The sequence below is a fragment of the Lycorma delicatula genome, chromosome 1 (genome assembly GCF_047948215.1).
Source record: "Lycorma delicatula isolate Av1 chromosome 1, ASM4794821v1, whole genome shotgun sequence".
Lineage (NCBI taxonomy): Eukaryota > Metazoa > Arthropoda > Insecta > Hemiptera > Fulgoridae > Lycorma > Lycorma delicatula.
The window spans coordinates 224,677,191-224,700,441 of NC_134455.1; the positions used below are offsets into that span (position 1 = coordinate 224,677,191).

The 23,251-nt window shown below is 29.9% G+C and overlaps 1 protein-coding gene across 2 annotated transcripts; it reads right to left on the minus strand.

Annotated features, from left to right (window-relative positions):
- Positions 1-1,428: 1,428 nt before the first annotated feature.
- LOC142329214 (WD repeat-containing protein 36) lies at positions 1,429-23,245 on the minus strand. 2 transcript variants are annotated; one of them, XM_075373628.1, is made up of 4 exons: positions 23,042-23,245; positions 11,039-12,661; positions 8,484-8,758; positions 1,429-2,289 (listed from the first exon to the last, which is right to left on the minus strand). In XM_075373628.1, the coding sequence occupies exons 2-4, from the start codon at positions 12,576-12,578 to the stop codon at positions 1,435-1,437; spliced, it is 2,670 nt and encodes an 889-aa protein (XP_075229743.1). In that variant the 5' UTR covers positions 12,579-12,661; positions 23,042-23,245; the 3' UTR covers positions 1,429-1,434. The 2 variants fall into 2 exon arrangements, with proteins under 2 accessions (XP_075229743.1, XP_075229735.1); XM_075373620.1 differs by having other exon boundaries at positions 22,845-23,245.
- Between the last annotated feature and the right edge of the window lie 6 nt (positions 23,246-23,251).

Consider the following 23,251-nt stretch of genomic DNA (forward strand, 5'->3'; position numbering starts at 1 on the left):
CGTCTTTGTTTAATTAATTGTTCCTTTTCCATAATAATCGGAGTATCTGAGAAGAAAAGATTAGAAGCTTTTGAAATGTGGTGCTATAGGAGAATGTTAAAAATCAGATGTGTGGATAAAGTGACAAATGAAGAGGTATTGCGGCAAATAGATGAAGAAAGAAGCATTTGGAAAAATATAGTTAAATGAAGAGACAGACTTATAGGCTACATACTAAGGCATCCTGGAAGAGTCGCTTTGATATTGGAAGGACAGATAGAAGGAAAAAATTGTGTAGGCAGGCCACGTTTGGAATATGTAAAACAAATTGTTAGGGATGTAGGATGTAGAGGGTATACTGAAATGAAACGATTAGCACTAGATAGGGAATCTTGGAGAGCTGCAACAAACCAGTCAAATGACTGAAGACAAAAAAAAAAATTTCCATAATAGTAATTTAAATTAATGTAAATTATTGATAATGGAAATTAAATATAGCAATAATGATGATACAATGTAAATTAAGAAAGATGTTATGTAAATGATGCGAGTCCTTTTGGTAGATTAATGAATATGAATATTCTTGAATGATGTTTCTTCAAATTGTAGATTTATATATATATATATATATATATATATATATATATATATCTGTAGTTCTGATAGATTAAATATACATCTGTGGTCGGAGGACCAATAAAAATGTATGTCGAAAAATGGTGCCGATTCTTTAAATAAATTATGTTTTTATGATCTTGTGATTACAATTATTTTTATTGTATAATATATTCATATGTATAACATTATTAACTTTATGTAAATTTATTATAATATCATGTAATGAGACTTGTAATAGATTTGTAGAAGACTATGAAAACTTGAATAGGATTGAATGAATGAAGTAAGGAACTTGCTTATATACTGTGTATGGAGCTACTGAATCATCAGGAGCCAAGAGTTCCTGAAAGGAGCTGTGTGAACTGTAAAGAGTTGAGTAATGCCAACAGGAGCCGAATGCATCTGTAAGGAGCTGCTGAATCATCAGGAGCTGAATGTGAACCCGACAGAAGCCGAAGATTTTTAAATTTAAGTCCTTTTAAATTTAATTTAAGTCCTAATTTAAATGAAAATTATGTATCTCATTAATAGTGAATCTTAAATAAAATTAATGAAACCTAAATCTATACACTATCTTATGACTATTACCAGTTTTTATGCAGTTTTAAATAAATAAAATTGTTACATTTTACTTGTTTATTCCTTATAGAATAAAGTTGCAAATGTAGAAGTACAATTTAAACATATTTTCAATGAATTTTTTTATCTTTCTGATTTACTGTGAATAAATAAAAAATAGCTTATTAGACAAGACGACACACCTAACAACTATAAAACTATAGTCAATTAACTATAATTTGAAAGGATAATTCATGAAGGAAAAAACACTACTTATTTTTAAGAAATCTTTAATGAATCAACAACAGACAGCGAGAATAAAAACTGATCTTCTAATCTATTCCACCCAACCCCTTGTGCAATCTGTAAATCACTCAAGAAAGAGTTTAGTTTAGGTGTTAATGCCACAACTTCACCATGAACTTTTAAAAACAAAGCTAGATAAGCCTGACCAAGCTCAAAGTCTTTATAGTTTTTCAACATGTGTAAAACCATTTTCATAAAATAATACATAAGAGTTATTGATCCACCACCCTCAATTGATAGTGAATTTATTTCCATATCAATTCCTGATGAACCCATAGTTTTTAACTTATCAATAGCAACATTAAAGTTTTCTGATATTCCACACTGTTCAAGAATTTTCCCAAACACAGTAAGATTATTTTTCAAATTATCTAAATGAAGAGTCTTGACACCATCAGTTTTCTCAATTGTACTAAAATCAAATTGTAAATTCATACTAGGAATGGTTGGTAGAAAGAAAGGAGCTGCTTTAGGAGCTTTCGGTGGCTCCTTAGGTTTATTCCTTTTTTTGATGATATCAATATCTAATAAGTTCTGCCACCTAGAATTTGCTAATCCAGATAATGTTATTAAATTCTCACTTATTTGGTCCAGAGACAGAAATTCTTGTTCTTTATTAGATTCTTCTAAATCTGGGCATCTTTCTGTTGGGCACGAGTATGGTAACTCTATTAATGGTACAACTGCATCAATTGATAGTGGTCTCAAAGATACATGAGTAAATAGAGTGCGATTTGACCAGAGAAATACACCTAAATAATCTACATGAGATGTAGCCAAATATTCTCCAGTTGGTGAAAAGGAAAGAGAAGTACACACAGCTGGTACCTGAAAACAAATTTCATTATTAATTATTGAAAGAGATTTATGATTTGAACATAATTACTTAAAGAACTTTCATGCAGAAATTTTAACCAACATAAACATATTAATATATATGTGTTAAAACTAACTTAAATATAAATTTTACACTGCAACACTTGGATATAACAAGATAATTTATAAAATTTAAACATTGCATAACCAATTTTGAAAACATAATAGAAACGTAATGGAAGAATGTTGAAGAATACACAGTCTTATTCACGATATTTAGAACACTGACAATGATAAATTAGCATAAATGTTCAGTTGGAGAAATAAAATGCAAGCTTATTACGTTTGATAGAAGGAAATTGTATAATTGACAATGAAACAAGTAAATACTTTTTACAAATGATATTTATATATAATATGATTCAATGATATAAAAAAATATTCTAAATGCTAAAATTTCTCAATTTTGTAATATAATAATGAAAATATCTCTTCATAATTTTGATGTAATAATATAATTTAGGGTCCCTATTATCCAAATAAAGTGGTTAAATTTCTTTTAAAATCTACTCCATATATGCTTGCAACTGACTTAAATAAACCCTCACTCTGTTTTTGGCCTTATATCCTTCAATAGCTGAAAATACTAGCATGGTGTAATTCACTATTTACACAGATTTATGGTTCAATGAATATACTATCATACTCTTTTAATTTACTTATAATGTTTTTTACTATGCAAGAAATTAATTTTTGTTGAAACTTAAGTTTAGTTATAATTTATGGTTATTTATATAAAATGTCTTGTTACATTTTTACTTCCTTGTATGAAGTAAAGGAAGTATTGTGATCGTGAAAAATGTCGATTTTCAGATTGCAACAGAAATCTCCATTTTGACTAGTTTCAGTGTGATCTTTATACATACTTATCTTGCATAACTAAAAAAACAGTTAGCTGTAGAATGTTGAAATTTTGGATTTAGGACTGTTGTAACATCTAGTTGTGCACTACCATTTTGATTGCAATCAATTGAATCAAAAGTGTCCAAAAAAGCCCAAAATCCAAAATATTTGGATTTGGACTTTTTCTTAACTGCAGTAAGCCCTCTTGAGAGCTTTTCAACAATATATCATAAGTGGTACTTATTTTCATTGGTTCCAGAGTTATAGCCAGATAAAATTTTAATTAATGACATTTGGATCTTACGGGAAGCCACATCGATTCGTATCCGACTTCATATACATATCTTTTTTTTAATTTAAATATATTGATTTATTAATAATTATTAACCTCTGATTGTAAAAAAGCTTTACAATAAATAATTCAATAATAAAAAAAAATCAGAAGTTATTAGTGAAATAAAATTTTATGTACTTTTCATTTAAATTCAAAATTTTTTATAGAGGTTAATAAATAATATATTTAAATTAAAAAAAAAAAGAAGTTAAAAAAATATATGTATATAAAGTCAGATTCGAACCAATGTGTGAATGGTTATGGATCTGACACGTTCTCATTTAAACCAAATACTACTAGTGATGTGAAACAAAATTAATATATAAACTAATGTAAAATGCTGATATGGGCACTACAAAAAAATGTGATGCAATGTGTCATCCACCACGATGCAGTTGTGTAACTGTCCACTTTATTATAGAATTGGAGGATCGTATCTCACTTTCAAATGAAATAAGTATAAATGAAGTGCAGAAAAAAATGTATATATGTAATTTAATAGGTATACAAGGAAGTCACGTGGTGTTCACATCAGATTTTTATCTATAAAACATGTCATGGGTGATTCATAATCGACAACCAGCTAAAGATACTAAAGAGAAATTGATGAAAATTTGTGTACAGATTCTTCTTATTTTTGAAATAGGAAAAGAAAAAAAAAAAGGATCTGAAAGGATTTTTGAAATTCTATGTTTAAAGAGTTAAAATGGAGTAACAATGAAATTTACTATTATTTTAATTTCTCAGTAACAAATAAAGATATGAAATTGATTTTGGTGTGTGTAAAATTCATACGAATATCTAAAAACCAAATTTAAGATTTTTGAAATTCGACCATAAAAGTGAGTGAAGAAAGGTAAAAGAATTTTTAACAATGATTGCAAATTTTACACATTTCTGACTATATTAAACAAGATATTCACCAAATTAGGGTTTGCAAATACTCTTCAGATATATCTAAAAGCTATTTTTTATTTTTATGAATTTTGATTTTTTAAGGGGTGCGACAGTGTATGGGATAGCAACTCAACCAACACATCCACTGCCACATACTGTTGCATGATGTGACTGGCTGCATCTGACTTTGATTATTTGATTAAAAAACATAAAATTAAAAAAAAAAAAAATTGAGAAACAATGTTACCTCCTAGTGGTGATAATGCTAAGATCGGGTAAAATACATTTTTAACGATAATCAGCTATAACCATTTTTAAGATGGAGGCCAACTACTTTGAAACTGGCATTATCCAGATCATTCAATGTTTTGGGTCCTGTAGTGACTAGACTTTACTTTATCATTATTATTTTCACAAGCATGAGTTTAATGAACACAGAGGGATCCAGAGGACAGAGCCCCTGATTAAATGGGAAATATCCTTCAGCTTACCTGTTAAATATCCCCTGACCTCAATGTGAAATGCAAGTAACCATATATTGTGGGTGAAGCTAGTATTACAGTAATATACTATAAAACTAGTATAGTATTATACTAGTTACAAATAAATTTCTCAGTAACAAAAGAAAGATGAAAACGACAGGGATACTAGTATTAAAAAAAAGTTGAAAAAAGATGCTAGTTTTATAATAATGTTCAATTTTGCTATATTTCTGTTCATGACAGCCAACAATGAAAACTATGTAAAACTCTTTAACATTTAAAAAAATTAATCAATGAATTTTAGTACATAAAATATTTTCAAAATTTAGATTATAAAATCTTTAATGGCTCTTGTGAATCTCTTGGGGATTTGTATAAGATTAAAAAGTAGGTTGAATTTGTATTGTTTGAACATTTAGTATATCTTCATACTAAATTTAGTAACCATTCATTTCCAGTCTGACTGGAAATGATCTCATATTCATGTTCTCTAAAATTCCCATTACAAAATCATGTCAATGATGAAGAAGAAAACATGATTCATAATGTTTAATGTAGCCAGAGGATTATTATTACAAGGCAGATTTTTCATTGCAATGGTAATTTATGCAGTAAACTATGATGAAGATTTCATAAAGAAAATGTTTATCATCACTTGCAGAAGGATCAAATTTATACTTGTCTTGAAATAGTTGTTAAATTTATGTTATCGTAGTTAGATTTATTATTATTGTGGTTGAAGTACATCAACCATATACCACCTCCCAAATTGCCATTTGTATTTATTTATCAATAACATCTTTTTAATTTTTGTGTTACAATTAATTTTTGAGAGTTGTTTTTTGAATATTGTTCTAAGATTTTCAAATGGGCTTAAGTCTGAAGAGTTGCCTGGCCATGGCAGCACTTTAATGTTTCATTCTTTGAAAACTTTTTCTACTTTTTTGGCAGTAAAACATGGCACCAAATCTTGTTGCAACACAGTTGCCTTGCGGAAATTTTCACGCTAATATATTTGTAATCTTTTAACTAATTTAACCGATCTCTTACTTATGATATTGATGTCCTTCATCTCCAACTACTACCATGTATTTATTTTTGTCAACATTATTATCTAACCCCCACTTATCATACTCTTCAATATCAGCTTGTGTACCATATACACACACCACACACAAACAGACACATATATTAAAAAGGTACTGCCAAGTATCTTATCTAATTGATAAGATCACTGCCAAGATCATCTGGTCATCAGCAAGAAGCAGAGTAAAAATATCATTTGCTAATTGTATACCAATACCATAGCACTTTCTGGTTCATTCAGAATACGACGCTCAAAAAAAAAAGAGGTGTTAATGAACAACTCTGCCATATACCCTTACTTATACTGAAGGATTGAGAAAACGTTTTTCCTACTTTTACAAAACTTTGTCCTGTCATACAATTCGTTTACTTCACTTATGTAGAATGTATCAATGCCTTTAACATTGCATTACTTCCTAGTGCTGTGCAACCACTTGGACTATTATCAAAGGCTTTTGCAGATCGATGAAAATAGAGAGTAACTCAGCACTATGAGCAAGACTTTTCTCCATCAGCTGTTTAAGAGTAAATATATTATCTACGCAAGTGCATGGGGAAAATACACTTTGAACCTTTGTAAAGTTTTTAGATTCTTTATTCGTTTAAAACATTTCATACTGTTAAATTTAAAAAAAAGGAATGGTAGATAAGTCACAAAAAGATTTTTAAGACATTATAAAAATTTCAAATAAAAGTAATAATAAATTTCCCAATCTAAATAAAAATATTATGAAACTTTGATACCACTAATTACTTTGCTGAAAATCATCTTGACATTTGGGAATAAATAATTTTTACAGATGTTAGATAAAACACTTATTTGTAATTCTGGGAGAAGTTAAAATACGGCGGGAAGCAATTTGAAAAGATAAATTATACTTATTTATAATGGCATTAACAATTAAAGTCATTAGCGACTTGCAAATATCTGTGTGACTGTATTGGTAAACATGAAACCTTGAACATTCTGACCATTTCTAGACATATAATTAATTGAAACCCAACTACCAAAGAACACCAGTATTTACGATCTAGTATTTAAACATGAATAAAAGCAATTACCTTTATTAGGATTTGAACCTAAGAACTCTCGACTTTGAAATCAGCTGATTTATGGAATCTAAGGGAAATATGTAGATGTGTATATTCAGTGAGGATATTCAATATTCAGTGCAATGGATATTCAATGATTGCATTCATTTATGCTTTTATTCACATAATTCACATTTGTCATTTAACTTTTTTCATACTAAGTCTACACAGCTTCAAATAAAAATAATGATGTAATTTTGTTATTATATCTCAAACTTTTAACATTTTGTAGACGAAACTCATGGAATTTTAATTATGAAATTCAATATAAACAGTCTAAAGATTCATGAGCTTTTACAAAACTTAATTATTTTACAACAATTATTGATGTTTAATATTGAACCATTATTTTTATTCTACTATTCATGTATTAAATGAAACAAATTCTGTCACTGCAGTCATACAGTTAATCATCTCTAGTTCTAGAAACATCAGTGAGAACTTATCTACTTACTGTTGGTACCTTGAACTGCTGATAATGAGACTAAATGTGATAGGAATTGTTAAAAAAAAAAAGGAAAGCACTGTGATAAGTTACCTCACTGGTGGCAGATCTAGTTCATTTCCATGAAACTATGGAATTAAAACTTTAAAGTATATATAATGCACGAGCTGAAATTTGTCCCTCGCCAATTGCTGTGTCTATTGTATTATTCATTGTATTGCACTAGTCTGTTGTGTTTGCTTTATATACAAATGTATCATGTTATTAGTAATCAGATGATGTCATCTGGCTAGATAGTACAACAAACCCCTTCTTGCCTGTCCCGCCTAAGCCAGTTTGGTTAACAAAGACAGGGGCAAAACGCCAGTTCACTTAATGTACAAATATAGGATACCAATGACTATTCTATCAATGGTAAAGAACAGGCTATACAATTTAACATTAAAAAACCATTCACTTAAGGATCTCATAAATGTCTATCCAGGTTCATAGAATTAAGACTGTCCCAAATCCTGCATTGCGGTGCACATATAATTAAAGTGTCTTGTTGACTCTTACTTCAGACTTTTCCAGGAATGTCTTGACTTTCCCTTTCCCTTTTTAAATCTTTACCATATTGGAAGCAAACACTACATACACCACTGTAGTGAACTTTGTTTAAAGGGACTAAACTATACAGCTAGGACATTCTGCAGTCATAAAAATTCATTAAAATTTAAATAAATAATTCAATTAAATAAATCTTTATTTTGAACTACTCACAACTAGCATTTATGATAAAGAAATCTGATCAATAATAATGTGTGTATCAAATGCAATTAATATTATTACGAAACACCTCAAGAGGTCATATACCTCATAATAAATATTTATAAGCTCAAGTTGTACAGTTTGTGACTCATCTATATTTTTATACACGATCAACATTTGTTTACATTTTATCAAACTGCAAGAAGCAATCAGTTACCTGAAAACAATCAACCAGCTGTCCGGAAGGAATATCCCATGTTCGTATTGTTTGGTCCATGGAAGCAGTAACAAGCCACCGCGCATCAGGACTAAATGTAGCATCAGTTATAACACTTGAATGGCCACTAAATTTTCGAACAATCTTCCGTGTGTCTAAATCTAAAAGCAGCACAGTGAAATCTTCCAAAACAATACATATTACAGAACTGTCTTTATGAGCATGAAAAAAATTAACAGGTTCATCCAGTGGTATTTTTTCAATGGGTGGTTTATCTGTAAGCAATATTATAGAAAACACAATTATTAAAATTATTTTTAGAATTGTTAAAATTTCCTACAAAAAAAATCTTAAGAATTAAAAACCTTAAACAACAATCATAAAAGGTATTCAGATATACACACATATAAATATGATGACATCTTTAAAAAATTGTTTATATTTCAAGCATGTAGTACATAAATTCCCAATAAAGGTGATAAGGCAATGGATAATAGCATTGTAAGTTCTCTTAGAATTTGAAGCAAAAGGGTTTAACTGAAATTATCTTTCTTTAGTAAAAGCATTGGCAAATCTGTAAAGTAAGCTATAGGCAATGGATTTAATCAGGAAAGTCTTAATTCTTTTTTTATTAAAATAATTCTTAAATTATTATATTCAGGTTTATTCTACACTGTCTAATCAGGAACCAACATTTTCTATTTCTATTAAATAAAAATGATAGGAAATAAATAATGGCAAACAGCTTGTAACTTTTTCTGTACAAATAAGATTATAAATCTAAGATAAAGAGGATTATTCTGCATTAGCTTACAAAGCACTTAGTAAATCAGTATGAAAATGAATGGAAATTGACAACAGCAAAAAGTTATAACTCTTTTTATGAGAACAAGACATTAAACTATTCAATAAAACAAAATTTTCTTCCTTGTTTAAAAAAAAAACGTTCAATTTTATATCCAGATCATTTTTAGCATAAGTATTTAACATAATTACTTGGTAATGAGAACTCTAATCTACATGGAGGAACCTCCATGGCTTGAAACACAAGCAAACAATAAAGATTATAAAAGATTTTAAATTAAATCTTAAGAATTTAGACATATTCCTTTAATCATGATCATCAAGCATGTGAGATGGCCTGGAATGATTTTTTTCTTTATTCTATTATTACATGCATTCCAAAATCATGGTTAATTGTAAATGTGTGGAATTTTATCACTATTTTAATATGAAGTTTGATAAAGAAAAAAAACTGTATATTAAACAATGACTAGGCAAAGTTAAGATGAAAAGAGGAGTAATATTCCTGAAGTTACCATCCTTTGGATTTAAAATAAATTCATTACGAAAATAAAATCACTTTTGATATTCAAAGAAAACATATGGTCACCGATAGATATATTTTTAATGAATTTCCATCCTATGCATAATAGGATGTAAGCTTTAAATATGATTTACCAAAAACGTTTACCAAAGAGAAGTTAAGTTTATTAAAAATACATCTGACTTCAATGATTTTACTATAGAAACCATTGAGAATACACTGAAAATAAAGTGCAAATGCAACAGAACAAACTTACCTAAATTATTCTGATGACATTAACCTAATAAAGAGGCTGATATCAGTAACTAAACTTGTTTAACAGATAAAAAACAGATTGAGCCTCCTTTTACACCAACATTACCATTTATAACAATCTTATTACAAAAAAAAAATCATTAAATACATTTGTAGTAATTTATTGTATACATAGTTACACCACTGATTTGAATCTTTTTCTATCCCAAAAATTTTAGTTACTTCTTGAAAAACATTACATGAAGCTTTTGTTTTATTCACGGAAGTTGTTTTTTTTTTTTTTTTTTTAAAGCCAATAGTAAGCAGATTTTGGAGACTCTATGTACTATTTGATAAATCTTGTATAATTCTTAATGTAAGTAATAAATTGAGCATCTTACAGAAGTTACTTTCTCTACTAAATCCTCTTTTTTAATGATGATAATCCTAATTGTTAACCCAGGGTTTAGATGTATTAAACAGTTTTTTACTTTCTCTCTTTTGTGAAAAACATTCAAACCGAGTTCTAATAAATTAAAACTAAGAGACAATTGATATTACAAGAGTAAGAATTAAAAATATTGGACAAATCTCCTTGGCTAAAGATAAAAGCAATTGAATATTTTGATCTGAGAAAGATCTAAACAAGTGAGACAGCCTACCATGAGGGTTCTTGTAGGAAGGAATAACTATATTGTCTAATAAATCTTTGTCAAACACAACCATTCCGTAAGTAGAGGGATTAAAACCAGTCAATTCAGCTACTTTCATAAATTTAAATAATTATAATTAATACACATGCACATAAGTTCTCAAATATTAAGTATAACCTAAAATCAAGGGAGGTGAATTTAGTTATCCAGATTAAAAATATTACTTTTTTCTCTAGTAACACAAACTCCTTAGATGAATTCTATTAAGTGCTCGATACCCAGAGTATTTCAATTGCACCCAAGTGTATAAATAAACTAAAATAATTTATCTGAAATCTTACCTGATACTTTAAAGTACCAAACTTTTACTATTTTATCAGCCCCAGCACTAATGACAATCTGATTAAGATTATCTGCAGTAACACCACGAACAGTATCATCATGTGCTTGCTTGACACCATACGAACAACGATGAATCCCTGACTGAATATTGAAACGTTCAACATGACCTGTATTGTATCCAACTATGACAAAATTACCACAGTTTGTCAAATATAAACATGTTGCTGTTGGTCGCACATAAGAATTAGGATAATTTTTTAATTTTTCAGGGATCAGTCTCATATCACCCATTTTAATTTTATCATACGACCAGGTTGTTACTACAGCTAACCCATGATGTATAGCAGCAATGCTGTCCCATTCCTTGTCTCTGGTAACTTCAGACACAAAGTTTACTATCGGTGGCATTACTTGATTATCTTTTATTTTCCCTTTCTTTTTTGATCCCTTTTTTCTATAAAAAGCACGTCCCATGCTCTTATTAAATGTTTCTGATATAGTACTAAATATCCTAAGTGAAGAATCTTTACCAGCACTTAAAATATTGTGCCCATCAGTTCCATGAAAACGTATCCATGTTGGTGGAGCAGCATGGCCTTCCCTCAAACGAAGCAATCTGGCGCCACCATCAGGCATATCAAATATCCACAATTTTAATGAATTATCTGGTGAAGAAGTTACCATCAATGGCTCACTAGGGAGGCAATGCATTCCTGTAACAGCTCCATGATGAGCGTTGATTAACTGGCTTAAAACACTTTTTTTTTCTAAATCCCATAAAACAATATGACCTGATGGACTTCCAGTACTCATAACTGGAGCACCATCCAAACGAAAAGAAATAGTTGTTACTGCTCCCCAATCCTGCATAAAAGACATAATTGTTTCATCAAATTTTAAATTATGTAAAATGATGCGGCCATTTGAAAGCCCTACTCCAACAACATCTACAGCAGTAGCTTGTACTAATGCTGTAACTGGTGAATTCCAGCCACGAAATGTATAGATTAACTTTGATGTTTTGACATTCCATAACTGCAACTGACCCTGTTCACTTCCCATCAGAATTTTGTTTACATAGGTACTCGGATGCATTAATGTAGTTACATGAAATGTTTCATTACTAAATTTCAATTCTAAATATATTTCTTCTGTTTTTATATCCCAGACAATTAATGTATTGTTTTCATCAACAGACAATAAATGTGGTCCAAATGACAACAATAAATGCACAGAAAAATTATGTCCTTTATAAGTATGTTTTAACTCTGTACCTCTTCTCCAAGCATGAATGTCTGATCTACTTGCTGTATAAATATGATATGTGTCAGCAGCTAAACTGGTAATTTCATCTGAAAGTAATCCACTAACAGATAAAAGTGTAAAATGTGAACATCCATAAGTATGAAACGACTTTCCAACACAAGTAACAATCAGATTTTCACCTCTCCTATTAATAAAGCGTGTTACAAGAGGTATGTGATTAGAAACATAACCTAAGGCTCTACTGCTTGAAAATATTTTACTTGAACCAGACATTGTTAATTTATACAAAAATGCCTTGAAAGAATATTTACACTTCTTTCATTTTTTATAACAAATTATTAACCCGCCTACAGAACCTGAAACATAAAATCGTACCACGAATTAGAAATAAGTAATAGTCTTTGGTTTAAGTTATTCAACATAAAATTAAAACTAATAATGAAAAATATACACAGCATCTTCTAAAAACTATATTTTAATGAGAGAATGAATGAATGATCAATTAATGCAATACAATCACTTTAGTGACATTAAGTAGGCAAGTCACACTTTAAGTAGAAATTTTGAAGCAGAAAGCACAGCAAACCTGTCGTCAAACTGGATGACAGATGAGCATGAATTACATACTTAATGATCTTAGATTAATTTCAGCTTCTGCAAATAATATATGCATATTTAAATAAAAAATAGATATGAAATTAAAATTTAGTTAAGTTTTTCTTCCTGATGAGAAATTTTTAACAATGAAAATTGTTAGCAAATGATTGGTTTTTAATTGAAATATGCAAAAATGTATTTATAATGTATAAATTTCTGTTTAATTACAATTTTTGAATGAATTTTTTTATCATTGTGATGAAGAAACTACCAAGGTAAGAAGAGTTAAGAATTTTATGCAGTTGGATAAAAATTGTTAGCATGTGTTTGATTTTTAAGAAATGAGATTTATCTTAGAAACAATTTTTTTAAATTTTTTAAATTTAGAGCATAAAAATGCAAAATGTTTTTTTATTTATTGTGTATTGCTATTTTTATTTTAATATTTTTACTGCTGAAAATAACTTCGAGTTGGATAGAGTTAAATTATTTGTTAAGTTTCAATTTTTTTTGTTAAAAATTATCAGCAAAAAGTCATCAATTTTTAGTTTTAAGGAATAGTTTTACATTTTATGTATAAATTTCAGTTTCCACATACATTTCTGCTAGAAAGTTAAGATTTGAAAATTTTTTATTCTTTCTGTTTAATTTTTTTATGTATTTATAAATCTTATTTATATTTGCATATTATTTTTTCTCATATTATAGTAAAATATAATGACCCTACCTATTTAAAAATTCTTTACTTTATAAATGTGAATCTTATTTTCAAATATGGTGTGTAAATCTTATGTATTTTCAACAAATTAATTCACTTTGTTTAACTTTTGTCTAATTACCCTGAATCTTGTCTCACGAAATCATGCTGCAAACCAAAACATAGAAGTATGTTGATTCTAATTTAATTTAGTGCAATCCATCTGGAAAAAATACTTCTGTATATTTGTAAAGTAAAAATGAACTAAAAATAACTTATAATATAAGCGTTGAAAATTGTGATAAAATGATAAATTTACTGTAAAAATAAAAAAATTTAGAAAGTATGTTACCACTACTATATTAAAATTTCAAGTAAAACAGAAAAATATATTTGTTATCTCAATGTATTTCTTCAATACCTCTCATAAAAAGTCTATTGCATACTTTATTTCTTTATGCAAACTATACCTTTTCCCTTACATGTCCCACATTAACCCAAGTTTCATCTAGAAAATAAATTGTCTTAATCTCTTCAAAAAGTCGCATAATTTTGCTTAAATATTCCCTAGCCATGAAATAATATCTTCGCATTCAATCAATAAAGAATGATTTTTTCTGGACATGAAATGAAAATTGATTGATTTATTTCTAGCAAAATTTGGCAGTTTAGAATCAGTATTCACAGTATTCAACTTAGGAAGCTTTTTATTGAAATAAAACTAATGAACTTTTGTTTTAAAACAGTTTAGTTAAATTCCCAACTTTTCAACTGTTTTCACAAGCTTTTGAGTCTTTTTAGCGGTAACATTTTTAAAGTCAATTTTTTGTTATTATATTAAAAATTGTTTTTTTTGCTAAGCCTGTTGCTACTTGCTTTCTGAGCAATGTCTCAACTGCAGTTTCAGGCTTAGCTTGTTTTAAAGTTTTATATACGCTGGTGATTATTTTTTTTCAGAGATATGTAACGGGTTTCCCAGTTTATATTTCACGACAGAATTATTCATTGTTAAAACAAAAAAAGGGTAAATATTGAAAATATCACTGAATGAAAATTAAAAAATCTATATATATATATATATATATATATATATATAAATGTTACGTTCGTTTGTGTACGGCTTCAAAAACTCAAAATGTTCTGCACCGATTGAGCTCAAATTTTAGCACGATATATAACCCGCATCAAAAATTATTTTTATCTATTTTTAATAAACCTATCTATCTATTTTTAATTTGTACAGTTTTTTAATAAATAAGAGGCTAATAATAAATCAGATGGAAATGTAAACAAAGGAAAACCAATCAGATCAGATGGCCGCTGTCAAACACAACGACCAATCACAAAGAGCCCGTATGGCTGTTGCCAATGTAAACAAAATCACAACTGATTAAGTAACAAATTTCTTTGAATTATATTTAACAGCTAAAACATCTGTATTTTATTAAAAAAAAAAAAAAAAAACAAAAAAAAACACCAAATCAAAAAGAAATGCCAGCAAGAAGGACAACCGCAGTTGGTGATGATATGAATTATTTATAGCGTATGAAAATGCCATGCCTGACCGTGATTCCAACTCGGAACCACCGGATTAAAGTCCGAGACGTTACCACTCGCGCCACGGAGGCCGGCTAACATATTCGTTAGTAGCCGAATAAAAACACGACTTACTAATATGGCGTTGTGTGTCAAACCAATTTTATACGGACTATAATTACTTTTAATACGCGAAACCCTTTGCAATGATTGAACATTAACTTAAAGTCTTCAAAAATTATTCCTTTTGAACTAAGCCACATTTTGATATCATTGTTTTTCTATAATTTTTTTCGTTTAATGATAAGAAGCGTTGTCGAAGATAATAACCGAATTCTCTTCCAAAGGACATAATACACTGCTAAACTATTTCTAAATAATTCAAATTCGTGTAATTTTTTTACGAATCGCGTTTTTATCAAAATCTCACGTTTTTCTCAATTGACCTGCGGGGGTTTGTTTTCTTTGAAGACCATAATTCATTAGTAGATTCATACTCGAGAATCACGTTGTACACTGAAGCAGCACAACTTCTACTTACGTTAGCAGTTTATTAACATCTGAAATCAACGCCGTTTGATTATTCTGTAATTTGTAAGCATTACTCTGCTTTTGTAAGCATTTAAAATGTGTTTTTTCGCACGACTTAAGGGCTTTTTTTCGCAGCCCACAAATCTTTATATATATAAATATTAAGTTCGTTTGTGTACGCTTCAAAAACTCAAAATGTTCTGCACCGATTGAGCTCAAATTTTAGCACGATATATAACCCGCATCAAAGATTGTTTTTATCTATTTTTCGCATCAGTCACATACCCGCGACTGCGAGAAAACAGTTTTTTTAACGGTCAGTTGTGTACCAGTGACCGCACCATCTGCCGGAAGCGAGGGGAACACTCGCCATACTAGCTAACGAAACCGCAGTCACATGTGAAACAATACCTGTTGCCAATTACATTGTTTATTAACAAAAAAAAAAACGTATCCACTTGCATCTGATTCAGATTATTATACAATCTGAATTAAATATTCACTTTAATCGAGGTACTTTTGTGTGATCATGTCGTGATTGAGCTGCGCCTTTCACCAAGCTCTGAATTTATTAGAAAACGACCAACAGTGGGATATATGTTTTAATGACGCGTGCAACACTGCACATCCAAACCAAATTCGCGCATTACTCGCAATTATATTGACCGCTTGCTTCCCTTCATCTCCCACAGAGTTATGGGAAAGATATCGATCGCATATGGCTGAGGATATTTTGCATAGAGTACGCCTAGAAAATACCAATATGACCATTTTATTTACAAATGGCATTTACAACGAAGCATTGATAAATTAGGAAGACAAGTGTTTAGCTATTGCAAATAAAGTTCTTAGTCAATTGGGAATGCCAGCACCCACCCGAGCTGCGATTGCTTCATTTGATGTGGATTTATGCCATGAACAGAGTTACAAAATTGGTGATCTTCAGTCATATGTCCAATCAAACATTCCCAAATTAACGCGTGAACAGAAAGGCATTTATGATCACATAATGCAAATGATAAATGACGAAGTTGGGGGGGACCTTCTTCTTGGATGCACCAGGAGGAACTGGGAAAACATTCCTCATTAGATTGATTCTAGCAACGGTTCGATCAAAAAATGACAATTATCCTGTTGCGGAATATTAATCAGCCAAAACTCTGCAACGGCACCGACTTGCAGTTAAGAAATTGATGAATAACGTAGTGGAAGCAACGATTTTAATGGGGCCTTTCAAAGGTGAAGATGTCCTCATTCCTCGAATACCCATAATCCCAACCGAAATACCATTTTAATTTAAAATATTGCAATTCCCAATTTGATTGGCATTTGCAATCACAATCAATAAAGCTCAAGGTCAATCTTTAGAATTGTGTGGTTTAGATTTAGATGCGGATTGCTTCTCACATGGGCAACTGTATGTTGCATGTTCCTGAGTCGGCAAACCAGATAGCCTTTATATCTACACAGACAGTGGAAAAACAAAAAATATTGTATATCCAAGTGTTGCAAAATTAAACTTCTATGAAACGTATGCTTTGTTTTGTTTCTCATTTCTCATCCATGCAACCACAATGTGCCACAGCGAAGCGTGGCGGGTAGAGCTAGTAAATTATAAAACTGTACTGTCTAGAGTAACACAATAACATAGACCGAAATACTTTCTTTCATTTAATTGAATAATGGTATGAAGCATTACAAATGATGTTATTGTTATTAAACATTAATATCAAAGAATCTTGAAGAGATATAATATTCTTCTCGAAGAAGATTATTTTTAATTTCTTATCATCCCCAACCACAGTGCCAGACATGTGATAGTTAACAGTGCATTATTATACACATAAAGCAATAACTGCACTTGCAAGTGGAAGTGACGAAATGACTTGAGCTCTAATACTGAGATATTACTCGTATATGCATAATTCACATTTATATCTGTTGTACGGTTTTGTCAGCTAAGGTTTAGTTTTTGGTATTCAGTTAAATAAATTTAGCTATTTCTCTTATAATTCAATACTTAGTAATATTTAGAAGCACATACAGCACGTGAATTTATAGATAATTTATATATATATATATATATTTATGTATTGTGTTTGTGTTTTTTTCATTTGTTTTGGATATGGAATCCTCTCTTTTATACCTAACAAATTTATAAAATTTTATATTTTGTTATAACTTTAGTTAATTTATTTGTTAAATTTTAAAAAATAAAGAATTGTGATCTGTTTTTTTTTTAATGTTGTTTATTGTTTATAAATGGATATAATTAAATTTTTTATATCTTTTTATAAATATGTAAGAGCACTTAGGAGTCTGAGTATAAGTTGTGCAAATGAAACATCTATATAAATGCACCCTCACACACATTACAGGTGTAAATTCAGAAGAAGTTTGACTTTGTTACTTATAAGTGATTAATAATTCCGTAAAGTTGATCACATTCAATAAAATTTTTATTAATCATAAATAGGTAACTGACCATAGTGTTTAAGATCATACTTTGTAACTTTTCTCCAAAATAACAACTTTAACAAAAGTCAGACTAAGTCTCCACCTCCACAAGGTGTGCCTGGATATACCAGAACAAATAGGAGAAATTTGTTGTCTGGTGAACTCAATCTGAACAAACTTCACAGTTTCACTTATCAAATCACACCTCACCAGATCAAATCTAGAGTTATAACTTGGGAAATAGTCCTACCACATATGACCCCTACAGAGTAAATCATGAAAGGTCTTTACAGAATACTCCTTGGCTAAACCAAGCAACACCAGAGTTCAGAGAAGGCAGCATTTGGATATGGTGGTCTGCCATTTAGAAGATAACATGCGAATGGAAGCATTGGAACGCTCCAACACTACACACACAAACAAGAAAAATACAAAATCCAAAATCCAAAATCAAACCAAAGTAAATCACCTACATTTCCACATACAATGTAAACTCATTCATGCAGACTGGTAAACTAAACATAATAACTGGCTTAATGGACCAACAAAAAATTCTCATCATGGGTCAGCAGGAAATAAGAAACACCGACCGGACACCACGGAATCTCAAGGATACAGGCTCTAAAAAAGCATTCCTGGAAAGAGAGTGATGAAAAATGCACCACAGTTTGAAACACTTTTTTTTTAATCAGTCTCAAAATAATAAACACCATACAAGAATTCAAATCACAATTCTCAAGAATCTCAACACTCATCCTAAAAGCATCTAATAAAATTTATACTATAATAAGAGCCCATGCACCCACTAATAATAAAAGTAATTCTCCAAAAAACTGTAAAGAAACAGAAAAGTTCTAGGATCCACCCTACCTGATTATAAATAAGATAACCAAAAACCACTTAAACAATTAAACGCAGACTTCAGCGATCAACTAGGCAGAGAAAGAAGATACCACGACTACAACAGCAAATAGCCCACCCAAAATAAAACAAACAAATGGACAGAGACTGGACGATCTCTGCAGAAACCACAAACTAACCTTGAAATCAACATATTTCAAGAGAACACCTCAAAAACTCAAGATCTGGAAAACCCCTGACTACACTAAAGGAGAACAGCAACTACACCATGTTTCATGGACAAAGATCTACAGTGTAAAAGTCCTCCAAGAAGTAGACAGGCTCAGATCACTATGTAGTCAAAATTAAAATTAAATTTACTCCCCCTAAGAAAGCAACAAAACCAAGCCCCTACAACTAAAAGAAAAATGGACCCTACCCAATTAATCAAGAATGAAAATTACCAAAAAGCAACCGAAAAAATAACAATCATGGATAAACTTGAAGATCTAGTCAACAACCTTAAACAAATCACAGAAGAATTAGCCCCCATAAAATCTTGTAAAAAACATCAATGGTGTAATAGCAAATGTGACAAAACAGCAAAGAAAATACATCAAGCATGGCTATATCGCCAATCCCAAAAAATCAGAAACATCCTTCCAATATCTAGTAAAACAAAGAAAAGGAACCACCCGAATCCTAGGGAGAATAGACAACACCATAAAAACACACTTCAACGTCAACAGAAGAATTCAATAAAACACAATCAAGAGACTGCTACAAAACCTTCAAAAATATGAACCCCCAACCCTACTAATAAAGAATGAAAATTGTAAACTGGCCCCTAACAATAAGGACAACATGGAAATCCTAGCTAAATATTTCAACAAACTTCTAAACTGCAAAGAGCCGATAGAACTCCTAAACTTCATCAAAAACACCACCACCAGAAAACATCAACCCTCCCACAATAAAAGAAGTCTACCAAGTACGGGGTGAGATGAAGAATTACAAAGCAGCAGGAGAAGATCAGACACTTTTGTAGAGATCTGGACATGCAAAAAAATCAGCAAAAATTGTCCTTCATTAACAGCTTATTACCATCTGGAACAAAGAACTACCAGAACACTGGATAACAGCCCTCATCCATCTGCTACACAAAAAAAGGGGACAAAATAGACCCCATAAAAATTACAGGGAATCTCACTCCTAAACACAACATACAAAATTCTTTCAAGAATCATTCTCAACAGGATCGGTTCACAACTCAAGAAAGAACTAGGTGAATACCAGGGAGGTTTCAGACCCTGAAGGAGCTGTCCAGACCAGATCATGACTCTCAAGCTAATAATAGATTACAACAGGAAAAGAAACAGAGACATGGTATAACTTTTGCAGTTTCAAGAAAGCTTATGACTGCATCCACAGAGAATCCCTACTATACAATTCTATGACACCTCAGACTACATACAAAATTAATAACCATGATATTACTGACCCTCACAAACACTACGTCAAAGGTAAAATTCAGAGGCGAGCTCTTGGAACCACTTCAGATCAAAACAGGACTGTGCCAGGGTGATGGGCTTTCATTGCTATTATTCAATTCCACTCTAGAAATGGTAATGAGGGAATGGCTAAAAAAAATCTCACAAAATTAAAAATACTACTAAAAATCAAAACATACTGTAGGCATTTCACCAACAACTTGGTACTGCTAGCAAATGACATGGATGAAGGTAAATCACAGATATTACAACTTCAAAACTTTGCAAATAAATAATCATTCTCAAATTCTCATTCAAAAAGACAGAAATTATGACCCAAAAACCATCATGATTAAAAGAAGTAAACATAAATGGTAATAAAATCAAAATAGTAACTCAATTTAAAAACCACAGAGAAATAATAACAAACAACATAAACGAAAAAACCTCAATCTAAGTAAGAAGAAACAAACTAGCTAAAGCTCAAAAATTAAACTGGTACACTTACAATAAAAAATGCAAAAATAAGACACTGCAACACAGTTATAAAACCAGAAGTCACTTATGCAGCAGAAACATTCTTCCACCTGAACGAACAATCAAGACAGACAACTCCAGAAAATTGCAACAACCTGCAAAGAAACTGGCCTTACTTCAGAAGATACCACAGATAAGATAAAATTAAACAAGAAAATCAGGAACAAAGAAAAAACTCGCAACATGATAATTTTCAACAACAGAAAGGGCACAAAGATCAGAACATATAAAAAAATACTACAAGGTCAAACAATCCCAATAAAACAAACATGGACAATGGACTGACTACAGTGATACTATGTGGTGATAACGGATGATGATGATAATAATTATAATCATAATAATAATAATAATAATAAAGGGGTAATTTTGTCGGAAAATTTCAGAAATTCTCAAAGAATATTTGAAAACACATTACCAATTTTTTATTACATTTTTAATTCTTAAATATGTAATTAAATTCTAAATAATAACAGGAAAAAAGGAAAAACCTAGTTTTATTTCAAGTCGTAAATTATAGCTGTTCGTTTCAAATTCACAACCTCTACATCTATAGCTAAGATAAGATCTACAGCTAATATCTTACTGACTGAGCTAACATGTTCTCTATCAATGTATCATTGATACCAACTACTTTGGACAGAAAATTACAACAATGCATGTCAATGAAATGGTGTAAACTAGGTGGTGAAATAACCCTACATACAACTGTCAATTGAAATAACTAAGTTTTGATAAGAGATATACATATCAAGATTTCAGCACTCTTTCTCAAAGAATTATGGTGATACAATGGTACTGGTTTCATAGTAGAAGATGATATAAGTATATTTATGAAGCACAATAATTATGCTATATGTATGTTTCCACAATAGTGAATAACTTGGATAGATTGCAGTCCTTTGTAAAAATATTTCTAACAGATCCCTATACACATAACAACAAGAAACATTAAAATTAACGTAAGGGGGGATCTGTCATTCACTCAGATTCATGAGCATACTTTATCGCTAAACTTGAAATGACTGGGTTTCAACACTTCAAATTCAACAACAGGTATAAATTCTTAAATTACGGAACTAAATTAAATCTTTCACTTTGCACAGAAATATTGTTAAGTTGCCAATAAAATCTATTATTTAAAAAAATTTCTAAATATTATAAAAATATCAATTAAGAAAAATTTAAACTTTGTTGAATGAAAAATAAATATAATTACAAACTTTGTTTATCAAGAAAATTTGGAAGTATAATTGGCATAATTTATTATTTATTCATAATCCTACTCACTTTGCCTTAATCTTCTTTAAACTTCCGTAGTATTATTTTAAAGTATTATAATGTCTTAGTTAATCAACTACTATTTTTTTACACACAGACTGTGTAGTGAAGCAAGCATTTAATATGAACCAATGGTACTCATTTAACAATTTAATCTTGGTGGTACATGTAAACAAATCTGTTATTTACATACAATGTTCCTCAAAATATAAAACATTAATGCAGTCATTTAACAGAAAAACAAAACAAACCTTAAAAATTAAATGACCTACAATTAATTATTACACAATTAAAAATAAATAAATAGAATTCAATGCTAAAAGTGTGTAGACAGTTTATATAAATCTTTAAGCATAATGTAACACAATGTGAGAAGTTAATTTTACTTCCTTATATATAAACATTAAAAAAACAGTTTCCAAATTTTTAACTCAATTATCTGAGTTTCCTAAACCTCTAATTATACTTTGTCAATTAGTAATGCTATTATAACTTTAATTTAAATGTACCTGCCACTGTAATAATAAGCTATTAAGGGTATATTTTACTTTGAAATTTCTTACAATGACTTACCTGGTACTTTAATCATTACACACTGATTGGTAAAATAACTGAAACAGTGGCAGAATATTTAATTTAAAAAGTACTTTTTTATCATTTAAATTAAAGCAATTAAATATTTACACAAATGATTCAGTAACACATTTCAACTTTCTTTAGCAACTTTAACTACAACTTTCTATGTTTATTGTGTAAATCAAACAAATAACCTTAAATCATTTTAACACGTGCTTTAGTAGTACATCATAACTAAGCTCCATTCATTTTTCTTGACTGATCATCAAAGTACACTTTCACTATATGTAATAAAGGAGAAATATTAAAATGCAAAAACCCAATATGCTTTGCCAAAACAGTGATAAAATAATTATTAGAAAGAAATCAAAATCTGGACTCGCCTTTTACATATTTTCTTAATA

Coding starts and splice junctions, on each gene's coding strand:
- LOC142329214 (XM_075373628.1), bottom strand. CDS start 12,578: ATGTCTGGTTCAAGTAAAATATTTTCAAGCAGTAGAGCCTTAGGTTAT. Junction 8,759..11,038: donor TTGGTACTTTAAAGTATCAG/GTAAGATTTCAG, acceptor TATTGCTTACAG/ATAAACCACCCATTGAAAAA. Junction 2,290..8,483: donor AGCTGGTTGATTGTTTTCAG/GTAACTGATTGC, acceptor ATTTGTTTTCAG/GTACCAGCTGTGTGTACTTC.